Source organism: Triticum aestivum, chromosome 7D, assembly GCF_018294505.1.
Source record: "Triticum aestivum cultivar Chinese Spring chromosome 7D, IWGSC CS RefSeq v2.1, whole genome shotgun sequence".
Lineage (NCBI taxonomy): Eukaryota > Viridiplantae > Streptophyta > Magnoliopsida > Poales > Poaceae > Triticum > Triticum aestivum.
Window position 1 is genome coordinate 451,011,287 of NC_057814.1, and position 12,835 is coordinate 451,024,121.

The 12,835-nt window shown below is 44.9% G+C and overlaps 1 protein-coding gene across 1 annotated transcript; it reads right to left on the reverse strand.

Moving 5' to 3' along the window:
* Positions 1 to 275: 275 nt before the first annotated feature.
* Positions 276 to 6,242, reverse strand: LOC123163826 (transcription factor HY5). Its single transcript, XM_044581210.1, has 4 exons — positions 6,074 to 6,242; positions 5,726 to 5,921; positions 950 to 1,106; positions 276 to 770 (listed from the first exon to the last, which is right to left on the reverse strand). Exons 1-4 carry the CDS (start codon positions 6,150 to 6,152, stop codon positions 708 to 710), a joined length of 495 nt encoding a protein of 164 aa, XP_044437145.1. The 5' UTR covers positions 6,153 to 6,242; the 3' UTR covers positions 276 to 707.
* Positions 6,243 to 12,835: the final 6,593 nt, after the last annotated feature.

Below are 12,835 nucleotides of genomic sequence, written 5' to 3' on the forward strand. Positions count from 1 at the left end.
TCGACCCCAAGTCCGGTGCTTCTGCTGCTGCTGTCCCGTACGTGTTCTTCCTCTTTCTGTTAGAGACCCTGCTACAGTTCCTTGTTCTAGTGTTTGCCCTAAATATGTTAGACTCTGTTTCATATATGCAACTTGCTATACTATCTGCTCTAGATGTGTTTAGTTACAGTTCATATATGAGGATGTTGTTTACCTTTTCTTTATCAAATCGCATGACTTGTTTTATCACTCCTATACTAGTCGTGCTTTATCTAGTATTTCTGATAATAAAATCATTTAATAAATTGCTCATATTTCCAACACAACCTTCATCAATACATACGAGTCTGACGCGTATACATACGGCAGGGACAGGTCCTTCACCCGTACATTATGTGGTGCCGGCCGGCTCCCCTCACTCCTCGAGACTAAGCAATTTCAGTCCAAATCGCATAGTATTATACATAGGCGCAGTATATTTTTTAGGCGCTTCATGTCCATCTAGTTAAACAACACACTAAACTAATCAAAGAAACTGACACCATTTCAGCCACTTCGTTATTACATTTCACAATTAAGTACGTACTTCCTCCGTTCCGAATTACTTGTCGCAGGTATGATGTATCTAGATGTATTTTAGTTTTAGATACATCCATTTCTACGACGAGTAATTTGAAACGGAGGGAGTAGCAGATAACTCCAGACGTCGCACGGTGGTACTACAGGCTCTAGCTGTCCCCGCCGGCACCGCTACCCGGTCCTCTCCTGTTACCGGTGGTGTTCTTCAGTATCTGCAAACGGGAGATTGGTCAGACTTTGGAGGCCTCTCCCGCTTAACAAGCTTATATAGCTCTACAAGATCACATTAACTAACAGGTAGTATAATACTATAATTAATGAGAGGTGGCGATGTCAAACAATCTCATGTAGTACTTGTGCCTCGACCATATATGACTTCTGGTTAACGTACCTGTTTAAGCATTTGGTTCTCATTCTGCAGCGTCGAGAGCCTCTCCTCGAGCTCCGAGTTTCTCGTCTCCAAGTCCTTCACCTTCACCTCCAGCTCGCCCATGTAAGCCTTCTTTCTCTCCCGTGCCTGCTGCGCCGACACCCGGTTCCTCAACAATCTAGATCAATTAGATTGTAGGGGACATGCAATTGTTGGGGTAAATAAGAGTTAGTGCACCTTCATTTCGTAGTTACAAAAATAAAAAAAAACCGTACAGTTACACCAGATAATTCATGACTCTTTCTTATTCTCTATGGATACTCCATGCAATGTTGTGACAAACATTCGGAGAGAATACATTTTATGACAAACCAACAAGAGCAATGGTTATCGATTTTTTTATAAAAAAGCTCTAGTACTTCCATTTTTTTCGAAAATTTGTACTTTCATTTTTTGCAGGTTATCTTCTGAGCTGCACGTGGAATGTATATTGGGGAACTTTTCTTGCACATTGAAAATGATATGGAAGACGCCATAATTACTTCAAACAGAAGAGCAAATGTAAGTGAAGAATCTTGGCTGTAGTGCTTTGCGGAATATCGTGTCGGCAATGTGTGTGATTGATTGCATTTGGTGTTCCAGCTGACACTAGAAATGAGTACCTTTGCATTCGGGAAGAAGTCACCATCAAGAGTGTGGGGGGATTTTTGCAAAGGTTGTGATTGAGGTCTTCGGAGATGAGTGTTTGAGAGCACCCAATGCAGATGGCATTGTAAGGCAGGCGGGAATAGGTGTATCAACATGGTTCATGGGGATGCTTGCGTGCATTGGTTGCATGCACTTCAGATGAAAGAATCGTTCGACCGCATGCCATTGAAAATTTACTTAGCACTAGGATGATCCAATGATCATACTTGAAACTGTTGCATCACATGATCTATCGACTTGGCTTGCTATTTTAGGATTTCTGGCTCTCACAATGAACTCAATGTGTCCTACAAAGTTCTCTTCCTTTTGCAAGGCTTTTCTACTTGAAATGCTCCCTTGAAACTTTGTAGTCAATGGTTAATTACCAGTATGATATGGGCTACTACCTTGCATATGGCATCTATCTTTCAATGTCTACATTTCTAAAGACAATTGCATACCGTCACGAAAACAAGAGAGTTCACTTTGCCAAGGCTCAAAAAGCTCTGAGAAAGGAGGTTGATAGAGCTTTTAGGATGATTGTCTGTGGACCTGCTAGATTTGGGGACCAAAAGGCAATCTGTACGATGATGGAAACATATGTGATCATGCATTACATGATAATAGAGAATGAGATAGTCCAATAGACTTTTAAGTATGATTACATGGGAACACATGTCACGGTTGAGCAACATGTAGACAAAACCCAAAGATTTCTTGAAGAGCATCAAAAGATCGAAGACAACTAGATGCATGAGCAACTTCGAGATGACCTTGGGAACACATTTGACAACTTCATGGGCACTAGTTCATTCCTTCACATCATGTTTTTTTTTGGATTATTTGCTTTGAAATGTTATTGAATGGTGTGGTTGAAACATCAAGGTTTGGATTAATATGATGTGAAAATGTAGTTGAAATGGTGTTTATATTCACAAGGGGTTAGAAATAGGAAGATAAAATTTAATGGGAGTTAAGATTATTGGAGGCTACCAAAAAAATCTTCCCAATACGTACCCATAATTTTGTGGGAGCCCTGGAATAATTGGGGTTTTGGGATTTAACTTTAGGGTATCAGCTAGAGTTTCTCTATTCTCATGGTCCTTTTGTTCCATTTTCCTCTATTGTCAGACTTTAAATATGCATCGATTTTATTATCTCGAAACAATCCAAAGGGCACAAACCAACCAGCTAGAGTGGCAGATCTACCTAATGTTGTTATGAGAAGATTGGAAGATAGCGTCCCACCACTGATTGGCATATTGGAACATGGACAAACAATTATTGTATGTTGCTTCCTAAACCACTGGAGCAACTAGTCCCAGACCGTGTGAGCAAAAGGGAAACCCAAACAAAGGTGAGCGGTTATTTTGGGCTACCTTAAGAAAATTCGACAAAGTTGTGTTATATGGCCAGACTAGAGTCACTGAGTATGCCGATTGCGAAGACTGTCCCATGCAACACAAGCCATGAACACAATCTACGTTGAGATCTGCCCATGCCTTCTAGATCTTATTTGTGGGTAACTTTGGTTGTCTTCCAAGAATTGCATGAGTAGACTTTACCTAGTACCAGATTATTAGTGCTCCATTGGCATTTGATCGAGTCACTACTCGATGGCACCAGATTGACTAATATTAGGAGGATCCACTGGATGAACTACATCAATTAATTTGCGTTAGTTAATTTGCAATTGATCTAACTAGACAGAGCAATGCCACGAGCTATTGTGAGTTATCGTTGTCCAACTCCTTTAAGAATGTTACATTCAGTGGCTCAAGACCGAGTGGAAATCTTGAAGAGCTTTGAACATGTCCACATAATTCCCCATTCCTTGTCAGGTTTCCATGCCCAACACTACCATTTTCCCATGATCCCTAAGTATATCTCAATCAAAGAGAAGAAAAGCGAGATTTATGTATCATTGGAAGGTAACTATGAGCCTAACTAGGTTCTTCCATGAGTGCTATGACAATTTGCTCAATGTCCATTATGTTGGGACAACCACGCCTTGGATCTTGGGATGATAGACCCATCATGTCATTGTCATCCACTTACATATGCACCAATAGTCCATGGTGATCGAAATAACTAACTAATTGGCAAATGACATGGCCGGTGTGAGAATATGGCAATCATCCTTTTGGAATCTTCTATAGTGGATAGGAAGCCAAAATGGCGCCAAAGTCGGCAACCTTTGGTGATGAGGATATCGGGGAGATCCAAACCATCACATTTGTCTAGAACATCTTTGACTTGATCGTATTGGTGGGCAAGCCCGCTCGCATGTCCATAGCAATCTTGAAGTTCATAGCTTTTGACTTCGACTCATCGGGTTGGGACAATGCTTGTGCCATTTACATATATAGAGAATTTGGTTGCCATGGCAAGGATATATGGACTTAAGAATCTCCCTCCCAATGGGCATCTAGAGAATCCTTTGTAGGAGGATTGCTCTACTTGGATTTAACTCACTTCCTACCAAAATATCTACTAAAGTGTTTGAAGTTACTAGCGACATGAATATCAACATGTTGACTTAAACTTCTAATAACTTGCAAATTCTAGCTTTGAGCTTATCGGCGATTTGAGTTATTTAGTACGCTTTTAATTGGTATTTCTTAGGTAAAGCGGAAATAACTATTTATATGTCACTGCTAAAAACTGTTTAATTTGAAATTTTCATGCAACTGTAAAAGAATAAGAATGTATTGATTGGATGGCTATTAGTACTTTAATAAGAAGTAAGCCCTATGTCTCTCAAGTAAGTGTTGTGACTTTTGCCTCAAGTCAAATGGTGCAAAGCTTATAGGAAAAATATATCAACTATTACGATACTAAATCAATTGAGTTGTAGTCACCCTTGCTTAGATTGGACGTGAAGTGAGTAATGGTGTACACACGTACAATCTATCCATGTTTAATGAAATAGTCAATAATATCAAATTCTAAGCAAGGTTGGCGAGATGGTGATCGGATATGAGGTAAGCTTCCACACAATAGCCCGGCGTTGCAAAGTGCGTTATGTAGCTAGAAAGATGTACTTAATTCTATTGAAGGCATAGCTAGTTTTGAAAATGTATGATGATTTCTAGAACTTGCAATTTGTAGAATTTAGTGTGATGGAAATTTCTATGCAAATTACAATCGACATGAAAATTAAATAAAATTAATTGTCTAAAATAAATCACTACATGTATGTCTTCGGACAAAGGTTGATTATAATCAATACGTATTATGATCAACTTCTGTCCCGGGTCATATGGATTAGCTCACTGCAACTCTGGTTTGCATCCAACATCCGTAACCCTTGACCAACTTGTTACAGCGGTTGAAATGTTAAGAAACTACTCCCTCCATCTCACAATATAAGAGCGTTTTTTACACTACACACTAGTATAAGAAACGCTCTTATATTTTGGGACGAAGGGAGTATATTATAAACCTTTAGAACTTGACCTTTTTAAGAGCTCGAATTGTGCAATGGGCGGTCCGGCTGGCCCCCTCCCCAGGCATCCTATTCGCTCATCCAGGTTCTAGGGTGAACTCTGTCTATCCCGACGGTGCGGCGTACTTCGAGCAAGCACGAGGCATGGGCCCTTTTCGGCGATGAAAATGTGCGGGTTGTATCCCGTGTTCCCTCTGGAGAGGCCAAGATCTCGTCCCAAGTGCGGTCAAGCCTCGCCCTAGCCCAGCGTGGTTCCTTTGGTGTTGTTGTGCTGGTGGATGATGGCTTCGACAATGCTACTATGCTAGCACTCTCTTTCGTTTCTGTCTTTAGAGTGTGTTGGTTATGGAGTGGCATGTTAGCTGTGTGTAAACACACTATGTATCTGCCATTTTATTTTCTTGCTTGTTCATTGGTCGATGTAATTCCTGAACGGTTGATGAATTTGTCAATTTAAAGTCAGGCTCTCGTCGAGCCTCTAAACAAAAAAAGTTCCAGCCAACTGCCATGCACCGGCCGTCTAGCGCTCGGCTACACGCCTACACTAGTATACAATATCCTTCAGTTTTAATTTGAAAAAGGGAAAACTAGTGCACCATCCATACTAGGGCGACCTACGAACACGACACGGTAATCGTGGCGCGTAGGAGTACCATATATACCTTTTGAGTCGCCGGTGTTCCTTGTCGGCCGGGCTGCGGCCGCGGCGGCGGGAGCTGGCCTGGGCAGCCGCCGTCGCCGACTGCGCGAGCTCCGACGACGTCCCGGCGGACGCTGCCTCCCTTCCCGACGTCGATGGTCCCCCCTGGTCCAGCCGGAACTCCGGCACCCTCCCTATGTCGTCGTCGCTGTCCATCCCTGCACGCGCGCGCTTGTTCAGCTAGCCTCCAAGCCAATTAGCATCCATAGCTAACTAGCCTCGCATGGTCATGCATGGACAAGATCTGTAACCGGGGCTTGATCCCATAGATGCATACAGTACATGCGTGCATGAGTGTACGAGTACGTGCCTTCCTTGGAGTTGGAGCTGGACGACCTGTCGCTGCTGGAAGGCGGCGAGCTCGTCGTCGTGGCCGTCTGATCTTGCATTTCTTCCCTCCCCTGCGCTTGTCCCGGGGAGATCTTATTAGTTGTGTGCACGTTTCTCTGTCTCCCCTCTGATTTGCTCTCTGATTGGCTGTTCCTTTGTTGGCTTGCTTGAAGTACTGGCAGGGGCATGGCCAACTCTTTGTTCCCAACGCCACCATGCCTTATTGCAGGTTAACCCCTATGGTTGCTCGTATATATTGCCCATGTCCTTTCTGTTTGCATATAAAGCCATCTACCTTCTCCGGACCTAGTACTACTATCTTTCTATTATCGATTATGTCATGTTATGCTATGTATGCTTAGCCTACTTTGGTGTTGTAGTGCATTATGATAATTTTAATTTGTATAAAAATATCTGCTCTGTTAACACTTGGCGGACCAGATATTTTCCATTTTTTGTGCATATTTTTCACTACAAACTATGAAAATAAGTGCACCAAAGCACAATTCAACAACTACAATCTTGCTACTAGCAGAGGAGCCAAATCAACAACCGCAATCCTGCTCCAAATTTCATCTCAACATGGAACTGATTTTTTTTAGAAAAGAGGCGCTTGCACGGCCTTAAACTGAGGCCCTTACAGATCCAACACGAGTCACGGAAAAAATAAGTAGCATAAAGTACAAGCGATACAAGCCCGAAGGCGAAGATAAGCGGCGCAGCGCGATGCTAAAAGGAAAAAAACATAAGGCTCTCGAGGTAGCAATGTCGGGTGTCATGTCGGTGGTGCCCCTTGCGTTGCTTGACGCATCTCAATACACTTTACTCGCACCTTTGAGGCGAGCCCGTCCACGTGCCTTCTGTTTTGCACCCTTGACATGAAACTGAAATACACACATACTACCCACATCCGGGTTTATTGCCCCCCTCCCCCCCCCCCCTTTGTATTTTGGGTCAGATTTTGACCATCTATATGACTAATAAAAATGTAAAGTACATGCTACAAAAAGTAGTACACTGTTAGATTTGTATTTTAAAGAGCTTTTCGACAGTATAATTTTTCTGGCATATAGTTTATATTTTATTAGTTAAATTTATAGGTCAAACTTCAGCCCAAAATAAGAGGGGGCTAATAAATCCGAACGGAGGGAGTAGATAGTTAGTTATAACAACAATTGGTAGTCTTTTAGTTCAAGAAAATTGATTTATAAGGAAATGGCCTTTGCTTAAGCTTAATTAGACTTTTCTTTTAGACTGTGACTAGTGAATGCATGCTTGCTTGTTTAAACACAAGACATAAAAGGCGAGGAGTAAGAAACTACTAGAAATGTCATGTCTGTTGAATGAAAAAGATGAGAATTAGACAACATAGTGACCTTGATGTTATAGCCAAATTAAGCTTCATTGGCATTGATTTACGAGCGTAGATACAAACATTAAGTGTGATTTTTTTTCCAAATCCTCTGAAAACACCGGAAAATAAGAATTCCAATAGAAATAATTTCAAGCTAGCCCAATAATTCAAAATGTCCCGCACCAAAACCTGCACCGAATCATTTCTTTCGGACAAGGTATCACCGTCGTGTTTACACATGTGCAATGAAGTTTTTGTTTTCCGAGTATAATGCATAATTCATTATAATAGTTCTATTGATGGTATGATCCACGATCCATCATTGCCAAGCCAAATAATGGCAGCTCCAACAGAGTGGCCGATGGATCTTCATGTAAACATACTAAAGAACTTCTAGGGTGCCGTTCATCATTTCCCAAGAAAAGTTAGACCTTTATGCAAAAGCAGAGCACTTTTTCCCTGTGCACGTCCAGCTTGCCGTTTTGAGGCCGAGAGGGACTCCAGTCCAGGCGTTGGGACTCGGGCTCCAACCCCAGCCGTCCACCCCGCGCACTCCCAGCCCGATCGCACGGCCGTGCATCCTCCACGTCTCGGCGCGCCACGCCAGGCGTTGGCCGCAGGTATCCACCGGTCGCGAACCCCGCTGCGTGGCCGCGCTCCCGGCCTCGCAACCCCAGCTCGCCTCGCCGACGCGGGGGCCGCTGGGACACCGGGCCCGGCGCTCCAGCGGCACGAATGGGCGTCAGAGCGGGGAGGTGCGGAGGCGCGCGGGGGTAGGCGAGCGTAGCGGCGTAGGCGGCTGTGCGCGTGTCTCGTCCGGTTTTTATTGCGGGCCTTTTCGGGGAGCAGCGGCGTGGGCCGCGTGGCTCGTCGTCCGCCTCGTGAAGCGAAGGGAGACGCCGGTGGATGGTTCATGGCGGATCTCAATTCTCGCGCGTTGTCGGTGGTTGCGAGATAGAGTGATGCGGTCGCCGTGGATTGAGTACTAGTATTTGGACTATAATCGATCGCAACTTTGATCGAAAAAATCACTCTACCAGAATCGTCATTCCATGCTCGATCGACATAATCTTCGAAGTCCGTTCTAAATCGAGCCCATAGTCTTTATATTTGATGGTTAGGATATTGGAATCACAGACATTTCAGAACACGCACTCCCTTTCGTCGCCATCCTTTAGTGCCATCATCGGCACTTGATCACAGCGATTAGGCACTGGTCGACTCCGTTGAGCCATTCCCGGACCTCCCAAGCTTTGTCGCAACCCCATGTCTGCTTCCTGCAGTCCGGCCATGCCATCCCTTTCACCGCGCGACATCAAGGTGTTCGACGACTTGCCCAGAGATAATTTCTCCCAAGTTGTTTCTGGTAGATTTATTCTAACAATGGCATAGACTTCACATTTTTCACCCGCAAAAAAAAGACTTAACATTTTTGTGTAGATGAATTCGATGATAGAGTTTTTTATTTTATGATTCAGATTCACGCTTTGAGTCCGAGAGTGAAATCATAGACACCGAAGGAGGCACGGTAATATTGATGGTTGCCGAATGGATAGCGGCAACCGAAATGACAAGGAAGCGTGCAGGGTCGCAGAGTCATGCAACATTTCACCGCTACAGAATCAAAGGGCACAGAAGCTCATGTGCGACTACTTTCTGTCGGGTCGTACTTATTCTGACGAAGCTTCCGCATGACTGAACGGTTGTTCCGTCAAAATGCCAACGGTATGGAAGGCAATGAACCTTTCTTCCAGCAACGGAGAAATGCCGTCGGTCTTTGGGTTCTCCCCTTATCAAGGCGACCACGATACTTGAGATGATGGCATATGGTGTTCGTAGCCTGCACACGTATCGAATGAGTATCTTCGAATAGTCGAAGATACAATCATAAAATGCACGAAAGTGTTTGCTGAAAGTGTGATGAGGGTTTATGAAGAGTACTATTTGCGAGCACCCAACGCCGAGGACACGACCAAGCTTCTAGCGAAGAATGAATCAAAAAAGTCAACATGAGATGCTAGGGAGTGTTGACTATATGCACCTCAAAGGATCGATACAGTCGACTAGAGGGGAGAGGTGAATAGGAGACTATAAATTTTAATCTTGATTGTCAATTTTAGGAAAAGATATGTAACTAGGTGAACACAACCTATAAGACGAGCAAGCTTAAAGCTAAATATAGTAGGCAACTATCTAATTAGCAAGCCTACAAGCATACAATGCAAAGCAAACGACGGGAAATGATTAACCACAAGTGAGACGATGACGCAGATTTTATCCCCAAGTTCACTCTTTCTTGGGGGAATAGATAATCTCCGTAGAGCGGTGCCGGAGCGAAAGCTTGCAGAACGCCTAGGAAGGCTCACCGTATTCTCCTTGAGTCGCCCCTCAACGGATGAGCCTCAAATCACTCGCATATTTCACCCCATGTGGTTTTGGTGATTGATGACAATGCTTTTGCGGACTAATCATGTGCATTGAGCATTTCAGATATTTCATGTTTAGGCACAAGACGATTCGTTGCCCCTCGGAGTTCAGTGAAGACGGAGTTTTCTCTACGTTTCTTTTCGGTGGATTTGAGTCGTAGGAAAGCCGTACTATTAAGAGGGGTCCGCTTTGGAAAGGTTTGGGTGGAATCATCACGTCCACGTCTGTTCCTTTCGCACCAACTTTCCTTTGCCTCTATGGAGCAACCACCGTTTATCCGTGTCTCTGCAAAATGAAGGACTCCTAGTGTTTGTTGTGCTATGGCATGCGGTAGTACTGCTCATGGGAGCAATAGTACCGCAGAGGCCCACGGTAGTACCGGCCGTGGGCGGTAGTACCGCAGTCCCTTGCAGTAGTACCGCTCCTGGGCGCGGTAGTACCGTGGCCACGGGCCAGGCACAACAGCACGAGCGGAAGTAGGGGCGGATGTAATTTTTTACATCCGCACCCTACGCAGTAGTACCGCTCCAGGTATGCGGTAGTACCGTGTCGGATTTTTGCACAGATAGAAACTCAGCAGAAGTAGCCACGGATGTATTTTTATATGTCCGTGCCTTCCCAACCCAGACAAACCCTGCCTTGCGGTAGTACCACAAGGGCTAGCGGTAGTACCGCTCCGGCGGTTCTACCGCTCTCTGCTTCAACGCAACTGGGCTGGTCTAGCTCCTGCCGCGCCAGCGGTAGTACCGTAGTGCCCCGCGGTAGTACCGCAGGCCCTTGAGGTAGTACCGCATGTCTGGTGCGGAAGTACCACATGTCGCGGGCTGGGTAAGTGGATAACGGTTGGATTTGTCCTATTACTATATAAGGGGAGTCTTCTTCTCCGAGTTGACCACCTCTTCCATCCCCAAGCTCCATTGTTGCTCTAAGCTCCATTTTCGCCCGATCTCTCTCCCTAGCCAATCAAACTTGTTGATTCTCTAGGGATTAGTTGAGAAGGCTCCGATCTACACTTCCACCAAGAGAAATTTGATTCCCCCCACTAATCCCTTGCGGATCTTGTTAATCTTGGGCGTTTGAGCACCCTAGACGGTTGAGGTCACCGCGGAGCCATATTCCATTGTGGTGAAGCTTCATGGTGTCGTTGGGAGCCTCCAATTAAGTTGTGGAGATTGCCCCAACCTTGTTTGTAAAGGTTCAGTCGCCGCCTCCAAGGGCACCAATAGTGGAATCACGACATCTCGCATTGTGTGAGGGCGTGAGGAGAATACGGTGGACCTAGTGGCTTCTTGGGGAGCATTGTGCCTCCACACCGCTCCAACGGAGACGTACTTCCTCTCAAAGGGAAGGACTTTGTACTTTGGTAACACATCCTCGTCTTCACCGGCTCCACTCTTGGTTATCTCGTACCTTTACTTGTGCAAGCTTATTTTGTGTTGCATCATTTGCTTGCTTGTGTGCTTATTGTTGTTGCATCATATAGGTTGCTCACCTAGTTGAATATCTAGACAACCTACTTTGATGTTAAGTTTAAATTGGTAAAGAAAAGCAAAAAATTGTTAGTTGCCTATTCACCCCCTCTAGTCAACTATATCGATCCTTTCAATTGGTATCAGAGCCTCGTCCCTTTATTAAGGACTTTGCCATCCGAAGAGTATGGTTGACACCTTAGACGGTGGGGAGGAGCACCCCGGTGTGATTCCGTCCTCGTCTACGGCCGATGGGGGTTCCTCGGTCTCTCGTGAGGAGTTCAATGTGGCTTTGGACACATTGAAAACCTCCATGACGACTGAGGTTGAAAGCATGTTCAATAAGTTTTTAGAAGGACTTAAATTATCCACCGCACCAATGAAAGTGGGTGATCCCGCTAACAAGGTGACGGATGCTAACTCCGACAAGGGGGAAGCTACGAGTGACAAAGTTCCTTTATCTAGTGGTAGAAGTGTAAATGGCATCTTTGCCCATGTTGAACCTCCACTTACTTATGGAGGACCGGTTCCCTCCACTCATTTGAATCATGTTGGTCCTCCTCCTAAGTTTGTGAAAAATGAAGATTTTGCCTCTTGGGTCTATCGCTTCAAACGTCATTTAAATCATAGTTCTACTAACCTTTGGAGAATTATTGAGCAAGGTTTCTATCCGCATGACCCAAGCAACTTCACTCCTAGAGAAGCCGCGGATCGTCAATTCAACGAGTCCGCTCTTTGCATTCTCCAAGAGGCCATCCCTCCCGAAGATATTGCGCATCTCTGACCCTTCACCGTGGCCAAGGAAGCATGGCAACATGTTGTTTCCATTTACAAGGGAAGCGCAAGCATTCAAGGCTCCAACTATGAAGTGGTTCAAGATGAAGCCGAGAGTTTGCAATGAATGAAGATGAAGAACCTCGTGAGCTTTACCGGAGATTAACCACTCTTGCGGTCTCACTCCGAGATCATGGGAGCAAGGATACGGATGACAATTGGATCAAGCGCAAATTTCTCAAGGCCATGATGCCTTACCACAAGGCCATGTCCTCCGTCATCCGTCAAAGGCCGGACTTCCACACCTTGTCCTCAAGTGAAGTGTTGGATGAGTTTGTGGCAATGATAATCTTGGACAAGACCGCCGACAATGCGGTGTTGCGTTCTCAACGCGCAAAGAAGACCAACCTTGCCTTGAAGGCCAAGGCTAGTGTGGAAGAAGAGGATGAAGAGGAAGAAGAGGAGAGTAACCCCGAAGATACAAAATATGCTTATCATGAGCACATGGCTCTCGCTTCAAGGCAATTTTGGAGCAAGAAGAACTCAAGGCCCAACTTCAACAAGAACAACTCAAGTGGTGCCAAGGTCAATGTGAGCCACTTTGTTGCGGAGTGCCCATATGAGAAGAGGGAATACAATGGTGGCAAGCTCATCCGAAAAGACAAGGCCAAGTCCTTCCCCAACAAGAACAACTTCACCAAGAAGACTCCTCCCAAGG

Excerpts from the sequence above, each read along its gene's own strand:
- LOC123163826 (XM_044581210.1), bottom strand. The coding sequence starts at position 6,152 with ATGCAAGATCAGACGGCCACGACGACGAGCTCGCCGCCTTCCAGCAGC. Across the intron at positions 5,922-6,073 it reads CAGCTCCAACTCCAAGGAAG|GGATGGACAGCGACGACGAC; the intron begins GCACGTACTCGT and ends GCGCGCGTGCAG. Across the intron at positions 771-949 it reads AGAACCAAATGCTTAAACAG|ATACTGAAGAACACCACCGG; the intron begins GTACGTTAACCA and ends TCCCGTTTGCAG.